A 19782-nucleotide genomic window follows, 5' to 3' on the forward strand; every position below is an offset into this window, starting at 1 on the left:
AGGATGTAAGAGTCATACAAAGAGGAGAGATAGGAGACACACAAAGGCAAAAATAGGAGATATACACTAAAGGGAGTCAGATATTTAAAGACGGGATAAGAAACACAAAAGGGAGGTTAAGAGGCAGACAGGTGAAGATGTTTTTGGGGGGGCGGAAAAATGCATCTTCGCCTATGTACCCAAAATTCTTTGCACCGGCCCTGGGTTTACATGTGTTTGATTGCTGCTCAGCACAAAACCCTCCTGTGGATTTGATTAGCCATGACCGGCCTTTGACACATCCATATCTCCTTAAAATAAATTAGCTCTTTTGTTTACTTTGAAGCCCTACGAGTGTGAGGACGTCCTAAAATAAACCTACGTTTCTATGAAAACTGAAGTTTTGTTTTTTGTTTTGCAACCCACATAAACTTAAACCTTGTTTATTTGGCCCATAATATTGTTCCTATACAGGGGCGGACTGAGAACCCTCAGGGCCCCCGGGCAAAATAAATCAAGGGCCCCCTTACAGGCCCCACCCATACTCCGCAGCAAGCGCCACCCATGTCCCTCCTCCATGCTCCGCCTCCAGCCACACCCTACACAATCTTTAGACACAAGGAACAAAAGTGCAATAATCCCTTCAAGGCCCCAGTAGAGACTACAATTGAGGGCTAATGGGCCATGGAGGGGGGTCTTTCTAGCAGAGGCTATCTCAGTGTCCTTTAGAGAGTGTGTTAGAAAGAATCCCCTCCAGGCCCTATTAGAGACTACAATGGAGTCTAACAGGCTTGGAAGGGGGTCTTTCTAACAGAGGCCATCTCAGTGTCCCTGCTGGAAACAGTCGCCTCCAGGCCCCAGTAGAGACTACAATTGAGGGCTAATGGGCCATGGAGGGGGGTAGCATTCTAGCAGAGGCTATCTCAGTGTCCTTTAGAGAGTGTGTTAGAAAGAATTTCCTCCAGGTCCCATTAGAGACTACAATGGAGTCTAATGGGGCCTGGAGGGGGGTCTCTCCAACACTCTGGTTCCTATTCACAATATAGCAACACAACATAGCTGATACCTAGGCCAAGTTGGTTCCTCTTACCTTAATTACTGTTGCTGGCTGGCAGTCTGTGGGCTTGCTGGAAGGCTGTGGGCTTACTGGCTGCGGCTGGCAGGCTGTGGGCTTGCTGGCAGGCTGTGGGCTTGCTGGCTACTGCCGGCAGGCTGTGGGCTTGCTGGCTGCGGCTGGCAGGCTGTGGGCTTGCTGGAAGGCTGTGGGCTTACTGGCTGCGGCTGGCAGGCTGTGGGCTTGCTGGCAGGCTGTGGGCTTACTGGCTACTGCCGGCAGGCTGTGGGCTTGCTGGCTGCGGCTGGCAGGCTGTGGGCTTGCTGGCTGCGGCTGGCAGGCTGTGGCTTGCTGGCTGGCAGGCTGTGGCTTGCTGGCTGCGGTTGGCAGGCTGTGGGGTTGCTGGCTTTAAGCCTAACTGGTGGCCTGTAGGCTGGCTGGCTGTCTACTGGCCAGCCTGTGGGCTGGCTGGCCTGTGGGTTGGCTGGCTTGCTGGCTACTGGGGCACTCGTAGATTATTTAAAGAAATAATCCATGCACAATAACCACTACTACTCTGTGTAGTCGTTATGGTGCCAGGAGGGCCGGGCCCCCCTCCCAGAGTAAGTAGTCAAACCGTTTAAGAACAGTTTGACAACTTACCTGGGGTCTGCTGGGATATGAGGCTGTAGTAGGGTATAGGAGCAGTGGTGCAATGTGTAAGGGGTGCAGTCTGTGTGAAAGGTTCAGTGTGTGTGAGGGGGTGTAGTGTGTGAATGTGTAGGGTGTGTGGGGCAATGTGTGTACGAGGGGGCTGTGTATGTGTGTGGCAATGTTAGTATGGGGGGCTGTGTGTGTACGGGTGGGCAGTGTATGTGTGTGTGTGTGAGGCAATGTGTGTAAATGTGTATGGTGTGTGTGGGGGCAGTGTGTGTGTATGGTGTGTGTGGGGGCAGTGTGTGTGTATGGGGGGCAGTGTGTGAATGTGTATGGTGTGGGGGCAGTGTGTTTATGGGGCTAAAGTTCACTCTCACCACTGCGACCACCAGGAATACCTGGTGGTCACAGTGTTGAGAGTGAACTCTAGCCCGTAGCTCCAGGGCTAGAGTTTACTCTTGCAAGAGCCGTAACGTTGCCGTGGTAACCGCGGCAACGATCTGTGCTCGCGCAAGAAGGACCCAGAGGAGCTGCAGGCTGAGCTCCCGGGTCCTCTCTTCCTCCCTCCCCTGCCGGCTGCCCGCACGGTGCCTGCGGACAGGGGAGGGGGCAATTGCCCTCCTCTTACTCCCCCCTCCCCCTCTTCTTACCCCCCCTCCCCCTCTTCTTACTCCCCCTTCTTACTCTCCCCATCTTCTTACTCCCCCTCCCCCTCTTCTTACTCCCACCTCTTCTTACTCCTCCCTCTTCTTACTCCTCCCTCTTCTTACTCCCCCCTCTTCTTACCCCCTCCCCCCTCTTCTTACCCCCCTCCCCCCTCTTCTTACTCCCCCTTCCTCTTTTTACTCCCCCCTCCCCTCTTCTTACCCCCTTTACTCCCCCCCTCTCTTCTTAATCTCCCCTCTTCTTACTCCCTCCCCCCTCTTCTTACTCTCCCCTCCCCCTCTTCTTACTCCCCCCTTCCTCTTTTACTCCCCCTCCCCCTCTTCTTACTCCCCCCTCCCTTCTTACCCCCTCTCTCTCTTCTTACCCCCTCCCTCTTCTTACCCCCTCTCTTCTTACCCCCCTCCCTCTCTCTTCTTACCCCCCTCCCTCTCTCTTTTTACCCCCCTCCCTCTCTCTTTTTACCCCCCTCCCTCTCTCTTTTAACCCCCCTCTCTCTTTTAACCTCCCCTCTCTCTTTTAACCTCCCCTCCCTCTCTCTTTTAACCCCTCCTCTCTCTTTTAACCCCCCTCCCTCTTTTAACCCCCCTCCCTCTCTCTTTTAACCCCCCTCCCTCTTTTAAACCCCCCTCCCTCTCTCTTTTAACCCATCTCTTTTAACAACCCCCCCCCTCTCTTAACCCCCCCTCCCTTTTAACCCCCCTCCCTCTCTCTTTTAACCCCCCTCCCTCTCTCTTTTTATCCCCCTCCCTCTCTCTTTTTACCCCCCTCCCTCTCTCTTTTAACCCCCCCTCCCTCTCTCTTTTAACCCCCCCTCCCTCTCTCTTTTAACCCCCCTCCCTCTCTCTTTTTACCCCCCTCTCTTTTTATCTCCCCTCCCTCTTTCTTTTAACCCCCCTCCCTCTCTCTTTTAACCCCCCTCCCTCTCTCTTTTAACTCCCCCCCTCTCTCTTTTAACTCCCCCCCTCTCTCTCTTTTAACTCCCCCCCCTCCCCTCCCTCCCCTCCCTCCCCTCCCTCCCTCTCTCTTTTTACCCCCTCCCTCTCTCTTTTTACCCCCCTCCCTCTCTCTTTTAACCCCCCTCCCTCTCTCTTTTAACCCCCCTCCCTCTCTCTTTTAACCCCCCCTCCCTCTCTCTTTTAACCCCCCCTCTCTCTTTTAACCCCCCCTCCCTCTTTTAACCCCCCCCCTCTCTCTTTTAACCCCCCCTCTCTCTTTTAACCCCCCCTCTCTCTTTTAACTCCCCCCCTCCCCTCCCTCCCTCCCTCTCTCTTTTTACCCCCTCCCCGTAGCGTGGCCGAGAGGCTCTGCGTCCGCGGTGCCGACCGGATTGATAGGAAGGTGCACACACACTGAGTGTGCACCTTCCTGTCAGTCCGGCCGGGTACAGGAAACAGAAACTCCTGTTCCGCGCGGAACAGGAGTTTCTGTTTCCTGTACCCGGCCGGACTGACAGGAAGGTGCACACTCAGTGTGTGTGCACCTTCCTATCACTCCGGCCGGCACCGCGGACGCAGAGCAGCTCGGCCACGCTACGGGGAGGGGAGGTGAGAAGCTGCAGCCGCCTGAGCGCTCTTAAGAGAGCGCTCAGGCGGCTGCAGCATTTAAAGGGGCGGCCGGGCCCCCTGATGGCGGGCCCCCCTCCCGGCCGGGCCCTCGGACCATGTCCGAAGTGCCCGACCGGTCAGTCCGCCCCTGTTCCTATATCTTGGCTGTGGCTGTTCAGTAACCCTGTTCTAAAAGAGCTCTCCTTCTCATTTTACAATGTGTAGAAGTAGGTGACCAGGCCCCAAGCAGGGAATTCCAGAAAAAAAGCCTTATGAGTAATATAAAAAGTACCGTTATTATTCCATCGCCTGTAATACAAAAACTGTAAACCTCAGAGGAAATGATTGTCTAATGTGCTTCATAAAGAACACAGTATAAAAGAAATATCTACAGGCAAATAGTAGGCGCTATATATTTAGTGATAGTGAGTACAAATATTTATTTATTCCAAGTGAAACAATCTTAAAAAAGCTGCACCGGGGGCGGAGCTAGCTAGCTAACGGAGCGGTCGCATGCACCCTGAGCTCCGACGCCGAAAACGACTGAATACCCACATTACCCCGATCGGAATAACGGGTATACGCTCCCAAAACATCACCCGAAGCAGGAGAACATGGGCAAACACTCCCGCAAATCTCGGGGCTCGGGTGAGCACAACACCCGAGATATTAGCTTTTTACTCACCCAGACACCCAGGCCTAAAATGGCGGACCGCAGGGCAGAAACACCTCACGGCTCCACATCGGCCTCCGAGGAGGAAGATCCTGAACTGGAGGAGACTCAGCTGCACACCCGAAGTGGCAGAGTTGCCCCCCAGAGGCAATCCGACCCGCAACTGGCTACAAAAAACGACATAGCCGCGATGGTGGCGGAACTCAAAACGTACATAGCCTCTGAAATGGCGGTCCTGAAAACGGACCTCAGCACTCTAGCAGGCAGGATACAATCCACAGAGGAAAATGTCCGCGGCCTCGGGGTTAAACAAGACATCACTGCATCCCAATTGCAGGGAGTAACCCTCGCATGTGCAGAGCTGACAGCGAAGGTGGGACAGCTGGAAGATGCGGCAAGACAGCGCAACCTCAAAATTAGAGGGATCCCAAACAACATTGATGCTGGAGAGCTCCCACAGTACGTCAGGAGATTACTCTCCACTACACTGACACCCAAGCAGGCTAAAGGTATGCAGCTTGACGGGATATACCGCCTCCCGGGTAGCCTCACAACCAAACCCTCGGGGTCAAGGGATGTCATTGTTTGCTTTCGAACACGAACCGACAAGGACATATTCATGGCGCAAACTAAAGGCCAATCACCATTCCTCTTTGAACAGCACGCACTGTGCTTTTTCCAGGACCTCAGCAGATCTACACTGCAGTGGCGCGCCACATTCAAGGAGGTGACGACTCAACTGCGTACAGCAGGACTTCCGTACCGGTGGGGGACCCCACGGGCACTTGTGGTAGAGAGAAGTGGCAAAAAACACAGACTCACCTCACTGTCCGACGCTAATAACTTTCTGCACTCCCTGGGACTGACTGCTACCACCACCACCAGTCAGAACGGCTCAACACACGTGTGGGATGTCGACAACGTAGCGGTCTTTACGCCCGCCAACTCGAAGGCCCCAGGATGAGGCGCCTCATGGACAGACTCTCTCTTTGCTGACACACAGCCTACAGTTATGCTTGCGTTATGCATTGTTATACTCATGCAACTGGTTTTGTTTATGTTTATGTTCTTTTCTTTTTTTTCTCCTTTTACGCTCCGACTCACCTAACCGTAGATAAGTCCCACGGGACAAGCGGCCCTACGAGGGTAGTTCATGCCTTTGTGCAAAGCGCTATAACCAGCAAGCGCTCCTGAAATGCACCCCCCCCCCCCACAGGCTCCGGGGATATGGAGCTTACTTAACTCCCCACCGGGCTCAATCCGCTTCCGCTGTTTATGTGCACAACACAGCCCTTACAAGCTGACAGGACACCGTTATGTCCATTAAACACCCGCATTGGGGTTCCTGGGAACCAAAACTTTCGGTTACCCACCTGCCACTAAGTTCTCCCTTCCATGCCTTGGCGTGGCTCATTCACCGAACCAAAATTTGGCAGTCTCACTGACTAAAATGTCCCTCCCGGCAACCCACCTTGCGGCCGGCTATCGGTGGCAAACGTACAAACGCATACACAGTGATAGCCCTAGCATGTTCCTCACGTTCTAGCTGGCCTTCCCTATGTGAAGGGCAGTAATAGACTGCAACCACACTAATATCACGACACTCTTCAACATTACTGCGCAATGTACAGTTTTCCATCAATGCAACATGTTATTATCATAAAAGGTGCCTTATCGCTGACATATGTTGATACCCTAAAGTTATCCTTAACTTATATTTTATGTATAGCACTAATTGTCTTTATATGCTTGTTACCCATCTTGGCACTACAAAAATAAAGAATTAAAAAAAACAAAAAAAAAAAAAAAGCTGCACCTTAAAGTACAAGAGGTTAAAAAATCCTGGCGAGGAGGTGACCATATACAGCACATAGGTAGAGAGGAAATGAAATGGGTCCATAAATTGGGAACCCTGGAACCAATGGGTCTTAACATTGAATTTGATCTTTTTAATTTTTTATAAAGGATTAATTTATTATAAAAGATTTTTTTATGATGTTTCTGAACTCTTCAATTACCTGTACTTCTTCTATCTACAATGGTTTTTAATCTATTTTACTCTATTTAGTAGGATGTGGGACATTACAATATAGCTGCTACTACATCTGGTATGACATTTTCTATTTTATGGTATTATATACAAAATAACAATATATATAGTTATTTTACATTTACTTGTATTTAGCTTGTGTTTATAATATTCTTGCATATTAAAATGTTTTTAATTTCCTATATAGGCAAGTGTGAAAGTGCTAGTATTATTAGCTTTTATATTTCTTCATTTTTTAACCTAAAAGTGCCGTTTAGGCGATATGCCCAAAACAATAGAGACTGGACGTTTTAAGTATGGAGTCATCAGGTGACCCAGAACCAATAGACTTTCCTCTTAAGAAATCCACGCCCAGAAAGATCGTCATAAAACCGACAGGACAGCAGGATCCAACATGTGATCTGAGGAAGCCAATCTGGCAAAACGCGTCATCACGCACGACGTCACCACGTGATCGCTCCGAAACCCGGAAGTACTGACTCGAGGTGACACTACCTATCAACCGGCGGATACAAACAGCACATATCGTGACCGCTGGACGAGGAGAATCATTTGGACTGGTGACTTAGAAGCTATTTTTATACATTTTATCACTTTGTGTGAATTACTTTTTAAATTCTTTTCAAATAAAGTGCTTCAGAAGGATTTGTCTGCTGTCCTGAATATTAAAGGTCTCTGAGTCCTGAGATAAGAGGACTTCTGCCATCATAGTTAGAGCAGACTTTTACTGCTCTACTTTTGTAAGTGTGAATATTTCCCCTTACATACACTTGGAGTTTTAAAGACATATTACCCTATGATCTCTGTCTTTTTGTGTTTGTTTTACATATTTGCATAGCCCTGAGGGGTGATCCACGCCAGTGGCGTTAAAATTGTGAGTGTGGATTTGCTACCCCATTTTTCTTCACGTGTTGCACATTGCACATGCACTTTTAACAATAATATTAAGAATTATTATTGTATTGTACACTATTAAGTTATTTAAAGTCATAGCGCACCTTATTTTTCCTGCAATTGTAATGTGCTTCATGCTTTTGAGCATTTAATCAGAGTTTGTGTATCTAAGCACAAAGTACGTTGGACAGTCGTTTCTCCATTCTGTACCATTTAAGTTTTTTTTTTAATCTAGATTGAGGCTTTTTCTGGTTTCCACTGCTTGCGGTCTGGCAGTCTACTTGTAAATGTGGAAATACAGCATGCTTGTTCAGTTGGGCTGCTGAATCCACCTCCCACAATGTATATTTTCAGGAAATGCAAAATGGTTCTGATCTTGTAAAGGAGAGCTAGATGTCCATGTCCATGGAGAGCTAGATGTCGGTATAATAAAACGAAATCACAGTTTAGTTTAATGGGAATTTAGGAATGGGAGCTCTGGTATCTTGTTCTGAGAGATCTTGTTCTGTTACACTGCTGGTTCCTTTTCAGCACCAGGAACCATGGCAGAAGTGCTTGTCCCAAAGGAGTAGTTACTCCAGGATATGTAGAAGCTTTTCCTCTCATTGCCAGTAGACACCAGATAGAACTTTTTGGAAGAAAACAGATTTATTGAGCTGCAAACAATGTTTAAATAAAGGACAATATTTACATCATGGGGACAAACAATGACCACAATGAAGAGTCAGGACAGTGAGTTTGTACAGGACTTTTGAGGCATGCCCTGCTGTACAAACAAGTGATACAGGAAGAGGGTGGATAAAGGTGCACCCACAATGAGCATTGAATACATTTTTATTAAAGTCCAGACACAAAACAAAAATGTAAACCCTTGTTGAAGGGGCATCACGTGATTTAGGCTCAGGGCCATAGAGATCACTTCAAGTCCATACAAAAACCTGTCCATAATCTCTTACCATTAATTATCTACGCATGCCATATGATCTTTCCCTGATTGATGAGTGACAGGTAGGTAGTGGGGGCGCTGTCTTGGGGAACCTGGAACAGGAAGCAGTCAGAGCAACAACCAGAAGAAGAGCTTTTGCATAATCTTTGTAGGTGTATTTGTTTCCCAAATAAAACTGTATAACAGCAGTATGTCCCCATACATTACTTTTTCTATAGTTTTATTTGTCTTGCTAAGGTAGACCATTTTCTGGGGTGTTCTGATTTTAAGTACGTCCTGTGATGGTTGTAAATTACTTTGTAAATTACTCTATAGAGCGCTCAGGTGGCTGCAGCATTTAAAGGGCCGGAGATTGGGGGCGCAGGGCGCCCCCTCCTATTTGGCGCCATAGGCGGCTGCCTAGTTCGCCTTATAGGAAGCGCCGGCCCTGTCTGTATACTTTAGGAGCAAGAATAGGGCCCTTCCACAATGTGTAGATAGCAAGGAGAATTAGAAGATCTATTTGGGGGTGAGGGGATGGAAGGGATTAATTGGAAGAGGAATGTGGCCACTTTTTTTTAGGGTGGGAGAGAGTTTGTTGGCAGGGGAATGTGCCAATCTAAATTGTGAAGGAAGATGGTTAATTGTCAGGCAAATATTGCTAATTTAATTTGGGAATAGAAAGGGTTCATAGGTAGGCAAATGTAGTAAAATCTAATTTGGACAGGGTAAAGGCCAATTGTCAGGGACATGGGGCAATCTAAATTGAGAAGGGAAAGGGTTAACTGGCATTGGGATGTAGGTCCTGGTGACTATAGTAAAGGCTATTTGGCAGTGCCAAGTGGGGACATTTTAGGGAAATGAGAGGTTAAAGGGACACTCCAGGCACCCAGACCACTTCTGCTCATTGGAGTGGTCTGGGTGCCAACTCCCACTACCCTTAACCCTGCAACTGTAAATATTGCAGTTTTTCATAAACTGCAATATTTACATTGCAGGGTTAACTCCACCTCTAGTGGCTGTCTATTAGACAGCCACTAGAGGTCACTTCCTGGGTTCTAGCACAGGTTTCCTGTGCTAGAGCGTCGCTGGACGTCCTCACGCTCAAAACCCCATTGGAAAGCATTGAAATTATTTTTCAATGCTTTCCTATGGGGAGACGTAATGCGCATGCGCAGCATTTCCGCGCATGCGCATTAGGTCTCCTCGGCCGGTGAGCGAGATTAGTCTCGCCCACCGGCCGACATAATCACTAGGAGGAGCGTCGCGGAGGCGGAGACAGCGGCGAGGGACATCGCCGCTGTCCCAGGTAAGTGACTGAAGGGGTTTTCACCCCTTCAGTAACCGGGGATTGGTGGGTGGGAGGGAGAGGGACCCTCCAGTGCCAGAAAAACGGATCGTTTTTCTGGCACTGGAGTTTCCCTTTAATTGTCTGGTGCAGTAGTGGGCACAAAAAAAACCTCTTGCACCAGGGCGCACTGTTCATAAGCTCCACTATTGGTGTTTCTGTTCTTTGTACCCTACCATCCTTAACAGATGGAACAAAAGACCACCTAAGAATGCACATAATTAAATACAAATTAATGTAAGAGACACACTCCTTTACTATTCTACTCCCCAGACATTATTATCAGTATTACCCTTTACTTAACCAGTTCCACAGTGCTGGCTACATTGAGTAAAATGTACAATAATAATAATAATCTAAAAAATATTTTGAAAGACAGAGCAAAATATAGTAGGAAAAAAAAGGATTACCTGGAACAAATATTTCTAAGTAGTGGTGCCGCCGTAAAGACGAAAATATGTATATAAAAAATAAAATACGGGGGGCGGAGCCAAGCTACCATGCTGAGAGGTCGCACATGAGACAAGCTCCGTGCAAAAATGCTCTAAATAAGCCAAATTTGGGGCGAAAACCACAAGTTGGATGGCTGGGGGACCTGGGGAAGTGAGCACCAAACCGGAGTGCCAAGACTCGGGTATCCAGACCGAAATCGGGGGCATTTAACCAAAAATAGACCCGAGGCCTACTCAGACAAAGCGAGGGAAGTGACCGATCTCCACACTGCCTGCAGCCACGCACCCGGAGGTCTCCCGGTACAATTCCTCCCCCCCCCTGCCGGTGAGGGATATCCCGGCACCTAAAACTTCAAGCCTGAGACACAGCAGCAAATCCGAACCGGGGATTGCCCCACACAGCCGGAACAACACCAGCAACCATTAGGCCACTGGGACGCAGCTAAGATGGCCGCCCAGCGAAGGCCCCGAAAGCAGAGCACGTACGCCCAACCACCCACGCACCCCCTGGGGGAGTTCGACCGGCTCTGCGAAAGCCTCTGGACCATGCTACACAAACGTGGAATGGCTTACCACCGGGCAGCAAGACTAGTGGCTACATGGATTCGTCCAGCGACCCGTCGGCGCCATTATTAGGCACCCACCACAGGCATCCAGAAAGGCCGCCAAACTACGCAATCACCGCTGTTCACACTTTAATGGGTGCGGGACAACTAAACAAGCCTGCCATGCCGGTCTCTCACCTGACCCGAGAAACGGCGCTCAGCAGAGCTCGATCCCATCCCTCCAGGACGCAGCCGCAAACCGGGGTACCACACAGTTTCACAACCCACTGAGTACCAGAGACGGACCCCGAAACAAGGCCCTGCACACGAGCGCAAGGAGGAAGAGCAAGGCGACTGAGCAGCAAGGAGCTCCGACGCAAAGCTGGTGGAGATCAGCGACAAAGCTCTCTATGGAACAACCTTCCTGGCTACTGGGACTTTATCCGACGGGCATGGGCTGAACCACTGACTTTCTGCAACCTACCAGCCACAATGACTAGACTTCCACGGACATACCAAATCTTTTCCGAACAGCGGTATTTCTCACTCTTAACATGTTTTCGATATGCTATCTAAATTTTATGGGCCCTGCGTGCATGTACAACTTGCCCATAGGTTGCCCCACGCTAATACATATGAGAATCTTTACCTACTGTGGCCCGCGTGAGAGGAGGGCTGACTTGAGACTAATCCCGACACCAGCTAATTGGACTCGGCAAACCCACCAGCCCAGGATAAGAAGCAAGTTATTAACGTGTTATAAGTTATGCCATACTAACTAAAAACAAAATACAACAGGGAACAGCGCGCACACAAACTATGTTAGCAAACAAATATAGGGATTCAGTTCCACCACATGGTCATATTGTATTAAGCCCACCACTACGTCACAGTACCCCAATATCGGTGGGTCCTACACTAATGTTAAGGCACAACATGAGCTTACACAGACTGTGATGAAACAAGGAGCAGTATACATCAGTGGTGGTTATTGGTTAATTTATTGATGTTTGCCAACATAGACATCCAAAGTTCTCTGTAGTGGCATGTGGCAGTAAAGAGAGAAAAACTCCAAAAGGCGACAGAGTGGTATGGTAATGAAGACTTAAATGCTCAACTAGAAACATTTATATTGAATATTCTTTATTTTTTTGCAATTGGTAAAAAAAAAAAACCTCAATAAAATAATTGCAAAAGAAACAGAATAACAATGGAGGGAAACAGGTGACAGTATGACAGTGAATGGGGAAAACTTAAAGGGATAATGTGGTTGTGAAGGTAGAATTCAGCAGTGATCATCCAGCAGGAGGTAGTGTGGCCAGTAGGGGAAATAAACAGTGCTTTGAGAAATGTGTTAACTCTTGGTACATCACGCCCGTAGACATGTATACACTTTATTATGTTGCCACCCATTAAAATCTTCGACAGTTCCTTATGAACCTACACCGGTGCGTTTGTCAATATTCATTGAGGGGCTCCTCCAGCACTGCAATAAGGGTCCAGGTTAAAACAGAGATCTCGAAATTGGCATCCTGGCATGGCATTCCGGTTTATCGTATACAAGTGTTTTCACCACTGAAAATAACTTTCTTACATCATGTAATGCATGTACTTATTTGTGAACATCAATATATTTAATACATTATTTATTTAGAAGCATTTTATATACATTTAGATCCTTATTGCATAAGTTGGTGTGTACTATGCTATACATGGCATCCTTCCCTGCTCATATACAGTTTAAACTTCCTACTTTAAATTCTCGATATTTACTGTCTCTGATAATGATTAGTAGTTATAAATAAAATCAACTAATTGTTGCCAAGAGTTCCAATTTGGAAACACTCTTCATACAATAAATTGCTTAATCTCAGATAGAAAACTATTTACAAGACAACTCCTGTTTTGTTGTACCACTATTACGTGAGGTCAGTCTTTTATCTTGTACTAAAACAAAAACTATGTTCTAAATTAAGGTAATATATAGGAACAATACTTGCACTTATGTTGTAAAATTTATTTATAGACACAATCATTGTTTAGAGAGAAAAAAACAATGTAACTTGTTCATGTCAAGGGGTTAAATACGTTCTATTTATGTTAAGAACAATTAATAGAAATTCAGTTACATTGTCTGTCATTACAGACATGAATTGCTCAACTCTCCTGTGTTGCATTTTGTGTTGATTAAAGCTTCTTTTGCAAAAAAAAAAAAAAAAAATATAAAAATAAAACTGTTTTAAAAATATGGTTATTAACAGGCATTACAGGGTTATTTAAAAAACATATTCCTTTAAAAAGCAAAATATATTGTTTTCATCCAATGTGCAATGTATAATAATATGAATTGCTTTACTTTCAGGTTCAGTATATGATATACAAGGCACTGAATGCTGTTTATCTACTGGGGATGTGGTTAAAGTCATAAGCACGCATTTGGTGTCTGTTTCCTGCATGGATCTCAGAACAGGGGAAGACATTGATATGCCTTTAGATTTTCAAGGTAAATATAGATTCTTTGGTTTAAATTCATGTTTTTGCAGGTTTCTTGTGCTTGTACAGTAACATAAATATATTTTAAAAAAAAGTTGAACTTACTAGACAGGCCTAACATTAAAGGACCACTATAATCACCCAGACCACTTCAGCTCAATAAAGTGCCAAGTCCCCCAGAGAAACTGCTATGTTTACATTCCAGGGTTAATCCAGCCTCTAGTGGCTTCCTGACAGCTGCTAGAGACGCTTCCCCGACGCTCAATGCGAAAATCGCATTGAGCACGCAGAACGTCCATAGGAAAGCATTGAGAAATGCTTTCCTATTGGCGTTTTTAATGCACGCGCGGCTTCACTCAGGAGCTGACGTCAGAGGATGAGGAGAGGTCACCAGTGCCGAGGGAGCCCTGCGCTGGATAAAGGTAAGTGTCTGAAGGGGTTTGAACCTGTTCAGCCCAGGTAGGTGGGGGGGACCTAAGGATTATATAGTGCACAAACGAGTTTGTTTTCCTGACATTATAGTGGTCCTTTAACTCACCACTGCAAGGTTGGTGGACCCACGGCATACTCACGAGGAGCAAATTTCTACTCTCTAGGGCTATTTTTTAACCACAAATACAACAACACAAATACAACAACAAATTGTAGATATAGAGCAAAGGCACAATATAGTTCTGAAATAATCAGTGTGCTGAAGACTTTTCATAACAACAGTGGAGTAATATTAATACTGACAGGGATGATTAATAAACTCAGATTTTTTTTGCACATTAAATGAAAGGAAAAACTAAGGTAAAAATTGCCGAATTGTGATTGGCTTAATCTGAGAATTTTTCCAGGACAGCTAACTTTGCTTCAGTTCTGCCTTTTTGATTTAGATGTTGGTTTTATATTTTTGGATAAGCTTTGAAAATGATTTACTATTTTTGGATCAACTTTAAAAATATTTTGAAAAATGTTAATATTTTTATATTTTTTTATATATTGCCATACTTTTTTAATATTTTGAAAAAACTATATTAAAAGTGTATCCAAAAATATTAAATAATTTGCAAAGCTTATCTGAAAAAAATAAATTGAGGCCTCAATGAATTAGTTTAGTAAATAACCTAGTATAGGTGTAAGTGCTATATAAAAACATATTACACCATATGCAGGGTGCCATTAAGGGGTTACAAGCTGTACTTCAGTACAGGGTCTGCTCAATTAAGGTAGATGCCAATGTGTTGCCTTAATTTCTACTCATGGATGTCATATTACATCCTTATCATGCTCTAAGAAAGCCATGCACCAGTTCACATGAAGTTGCCCAGCTATTCCAGTCCCACTCCCACGAAACACCAGAGAAGTCATCCTCCTGTGACAAAAAGGTATGCACGCAGAGGTGTGGATAAAATCAATATGTATAGTGTATATTTTGTGTATGTTTTTTTATTTGTTTGACAATATATAGGATCCTTTCACCATTGTTTGCATTGTTAAGACTGCCCACATTGGATGCCGGTATTTTCATAGACATGTCAGGCATCCCATAAGATTGATCAGTGGGCTGGCACCATGGGAGAAGCTTTAGGGTCTTCGGACTACACCTTTTAGGCACCAACAATTTGACAGGTACATAGCTACTCAAGTGATTGGAGGGTGGTCATAAAGCAAGCAGCTTCTCGCCTCCTAAACATATAACAGGAGCTAGATCATGTTGGGCCATCATGTAGTTGTTTTTAATGGGCACTATGTTTGACTGATAAAGGCATGTTCACTTTTCAGTTGATCTGACAGGCATGAGTAAAATATGTCGACTTGTGGTTATTGTAGGGTAAAAGAGCATCTATTCTCAATTATCGAGGTAGTTGATAACCACAGGGCTACTTAACATCTTTGGGGCGGAAGAAACTATGTTGGACTAACACTGTCTTTTTAGATCTTTTTAGAAACCTACCTAAACTTAGGTCCCGAACCCCTCCTTTTAAGAAATGATTAAATGTGTATTATACTCTGTTCCAGCTATATTCTGTGTAAATTGTAACATTTTCACTTGTGTGCGTTTATTATGCACACTCTTGGAAAACATGCAGATTCTTTGTTTTGTAACTTACTATTACTACACAGGGACATTTTATTTTCCAAATGTCTATTGTGATAAGGTAGCACAGGTGGCGCTTTAGTTTGCAAAATCCTAAATGCCCTCATCAGGACTCTGTACTCAGGGCCAGAATATCCCATCCGGCCACCACATGGGCACAAGTCATGCAGAGCTGAAGTGCTGAGGCTGAACAGGTTAAAAAAGGACAATTGAGTGCTAAGAGACTGAATGAGAAGGGAATTAAGTGAGTTGGAAGAAAACAGTGAAGAGTGTGAGGTGTGAAAGGATGAGTGTGAGGAGTGAAGGAGGAGTGTGAGGACTGAAGGAGGAGTGTGAAGAGTGTGAGGAGTGAAAGGAGGAGTGTGAAGGGGAAGAGTGAAGTGTGAAAAGTGTGAGGAGTGAAAGGAGGAGTGTGAGGAGTGAAGTGTGAAAAGTGTGAGGTGTGAAAGGAGGAGTGTGAGGAGTGAAAGGAGGAGTGTGAAGAGTGTGAGGAGTGAAAGGAGGAGTGTGAAGGGGAAGAGTGAAGCGTGAAGAGTGTGAGGAGTGAAAGGAGGAGTGTGAAGGGGAAAGAGTGAAGTGTGAAGAGTGTGAGGAGTGAAGGGAGGAGTGTGAAGAGTGTGAGGAGTGAAAGGAAGAGTGTGAAGAGTGTGAGGAGTGAAAGGAGGAGTGTGAAGAGTGTGAGGAGTGAAAGGAGGAGTGTGAGGAGTGAAGGGGGAAGTGTGAAGAGTGTGACGTGTGGCAAACTGCATCTAGGCCTGTGTAGACAAAAATCCTTGCACCAGTTCTGCCAAGTGCCATTATATTTTGAAAAAAGTTATAATGGAATCAGTACTTTGATTCTAAAAATCTGGAAACAGTTATCCATGTCTTTGATGTAGTTAAGATATGGTTCGTAGGGCACCCCTGTTCTCATTGTTCTCATATACGTGTCACCTGTCACACCCATCGTTGTCCCCTTCATAGGCATGCGCAGCCTATTGCATTAGGGTGTGCACCCTAAAGCTCAAGCACATGGCGTGTGTATATGTATGTATGTATATATATATATATATCTGTATATCTGTATATACACATATATACACACACACATACATACACTGCTGTGTGTGTGTGCTGTGTGAGGGTGGTGTTAGGGTGCTGTTAGTGTGATGTGTGTGTGAGGGTGCTGGTAGTGTGCTATGTGGGTGAGGGTGTTTGTGAGGGTGCTCTTAATGTACTGTGTGTGAGGGTGCTGTTTGTGTGCGGTGTGTGAGGATACTGGTAGTGTGCTGTGTGTGTGTTGGTTAGGGACCTGGAAGTGTGCTGTGTGAAGGTGATGTGTGTGTGCTGTGTGTGGGTGTCGTGTGCTGTGTGAGGGTGCTGTGTGAGGGTGCTGTGTGTGTGTGAGGGTGCTGTTTGTGTGCTGTGTGTGGGTATTGTGTGTTTGTGAGGGTACTGTTAGTGTGCTGTGTGTGAGTGTGCTGTTTGTGTGCTGTGTGTGTGAGTGTGCTGTTTGTGTGTTTGAGAGAGTGCGGTTAGTCGCGGCAACGCTCAGATCTTGCGAGAGGAACCCAGCGGAGCTACTGGCTTCAGCACCCCGGGTCCTCTCCTGCCTCCCTCCCTGCATGTGGGTCGGTGAGGGAGATCTTTGATCTCACCACCGGCCCATGGAGGCTTAGAGCAGAGCCAGCGATCGGATAGTGCTGGCTCTGCATGAGCCGACACGGGAGATCCTGAGATCTCCCCTGCCGGTCTCACTCCATAGGCGTGCCTCGGGATTTGGGTGTGCCCAGGCACACCCGGCATAACCTGTGTGCACGCCTATGGTCCCCTTACCAGCACTTCCTAACTTTTCCCTCTGCTCTCACACAGCTCTCTTTGCATTTCTCTCTCCCTTTTCATCCTTCATAATAAACCCCTATTGGCCCAAATGTGATCCTATATTTGTCTCTTATCATTCATTTCTGTCCCCATCAAACTTGAACAAAATAGATTTTGCTAATGTGGAAGGGAAACTTCAATTTTAGTGATATTTTAGTGATAGCTCACATAAGAGGTCATACCAAGAGGATCCACAGATGGTGTCAAATGTTAAAATGGTTTGACACCCAGCTGTGTGATGGTGCCAAAGAACTACTGGTATTATAACCGCTATAGTTGAGGTGCTTAGAGTTTCCCTATTAAAAAAAAAGATATATTTTATAAAGTGCTATGGCACATAACTATAATTAGTGGGCCTATGCTTATTACAATGAAGAGGTTTGTTCTCTGTACATGTATTTGGCTCCAAAGCATCCAACAAAAACAACTCGAAGGCAGACACCATAACCACTTTAATGTATTGAACTGATGATGGTACCTGGAGTAAGTCAGCTTATCCCCATTACAAGAATCAAGAAAGTCTCCCCACGTGGCTCCTCCTCACTCCTCTCCAAGCAATGGACTTGAATGGGATGTGTGTGGAGGCTGTGTATGATTGTGCAAGGATAGACTGTAATTGTGCTTGTTGGTTGAGTGTGAAATTTATGTGTGGAGTTGTCTGAGTGTGATTGTGTGTAATAGTAATATAGTATTGTAATTTTAAAGTTGACCCAGGCAGGCACACACAGATATAGGCACACAGACACATAAACAGACACTGGCAAACACAGATGGGCACATACACGCATACTTTGGCATACACAGACAGACACACTCAGAGAGGCGCACAAAGACACAGGTATACATACAGACACACACACAGACTCAAATATTAACAGTCAGGCATTACATAGTAACAAGAATAAACAGACATACAGGCTTATATGCATACATAAAGTGATTCTCTATGACAGGGGTTCCCAACCTGTGGTACGCGTACCCCCCAGGGGTACAATCCAGTGTCTACGGGGGTACACGAAAAAAAAACATAATGGCGGTTCTGCCGCTGGTGCAGACACCCTACATGGGCTGTGAAACGCAGGTCTATCGGGTGGCCCATGCTCTTAGGGCCACTCAATAGACATCTGCAATAGATAATAGAAATTGGTAACACTCGCATCTTCCCATACCTAGACATCACAATTCTTCCATCGTCTACATGCATCACTTACTAGGTCATGTACTAAAGTGTGAATTGTTGAGAATTTAAATTGAATTTTTAGGAAATTTTACATTTGAAGCTAAAATATTGATCTAAAAACATAGCAAAGTTGGAGAATTCTTCTAGTTTGTCTGTTTTGGCCTAAAGTGTGAATATCCCTAGAAGGTTCTGTCCTCCCTCAAATGTATTTCCGTACAGGTGGATACTCTAAGATTCCATCATTTTACAGTCGATTATAGAGAATGTCAAAATAATCTTGCATACTGCTCATGTCTGTGTGTTATGTGCTTCATGCTGTATAATGTCGCTGAAAATTTCATGTATTTTGCTTGCATCACAATAAAAAAAATTGTCAAAAAAAACACATTTTAAACGGAGCATTTGCTTTGTATATTACAGGAGTTTTTCATGTATCTGTGGATAAATGTGTGTACAACACATTTGAGGAATTACATAGAGAATTATCTTGTGGTGGACACACGCATCCATTTTGGTTTTCATCCATGACTGATTTCATCGCTGGAGGTCAAGTTATTGGGAAACAAGTTCCAATTCAATATCTTTCAACTTATAGCTCCAAGGAGAGCAGACATGCCAAATGCCAGTTGTACGAAGGTCAAGAATCACTCTGTTTCAAAATACCTTTCAAAACAGAAGGACTGTTCTGCGAGGTTCAGACTGAGGAGTCATATACACTGGAGAACGTTTTGCAGTCACCAGTCTTAATGAAACGTAGCTTAAAATGCAATAGTATTGGAAACGGTTCTTACGTCTTAACTCCTATTTATGAAATGAAGACAATTATGCATAGTGAGTATTTAATTTATTATAAATAATTTCATTATACCAGCACTTATAAATACTTGCAATGTACCACTATTATTCCTCCCCCAAACACTAGGATGAAGAAGTAGTGGGAAATGCAGACAATATGGATCATGTAGGAGATGGGCATACTTTATGCAAGACAGATTATAGATCTGTACATTTTACTTGAAACCCTTATATGAGATGTATACAATTAAATTGTTCTATATCAATTACTTATTCAACTGCAGTTAGAAAATGGGTGGAGATGGCAATGTAAAATGGGAAAAGAGGCTACAGAGGATAAGTAAAAGAAAAGAGGAGAGCAATGAGAAAATAAGTTTAAAGAGAGGGAATGAGCAAGCAGGAGAATGGGGAAAAATAGGAGGGGAATTTACGACAAATTAAAGAAAAATTAGAGTAAAAAGGAGAGAGCATATATAGTGAGAGGGAACGAAAAAGATGGGACTGAGTCGAAAAGATGGGCAGATAAAGGCGGGATGAGGAGAGAGGAATTGGAGGGTTGAGTAGAGCAATATCGGAGAAAGGTGGAAAGAGAAAGAGCAATGAAT

At 45.2% G+C, this 19782-nt stretch overlaps 1 protein-coding gene across 1 annotated transcript in view; it reads left to right on the top strand.

Moving 5' to 3' along the window:
* The window catches only part of LOC134609119 (protein THEMIS2-like), a 53406-nt gene that overhangs the window by 17313 nt on the left and 16311 nt on the right, over window positions 1–19782 (top strand). The window contains exons 2-3 of the mRNA XM_063452615.1: window positions 13129–13269; window positions 18803–19213. Coding sequence (XP_063308685.1) covers window positions 13129–13269; window positions 18803–19213 — 552 coding nt within the window. The remainder of the gene's footprint in view (window positions 1–13128; window positions 13270–18802; window positions 19214–19782) is intronic.

The sequence above is a fragment of the Pelobates fuscus genome, chromosome 1, assembly GCF_036172605.1.
Source record: "Pelobates fuscus isolate aPelFus1 chromosome 1, aPelFus1.pri, whole genome shotgun sequence".
Classification (NCBI taxonomy): Eukaryota; Metazoa; Chordata; class Amphibia; order Anura; family Pelobatidae; genus Pelobates; species Pelobates fuscus.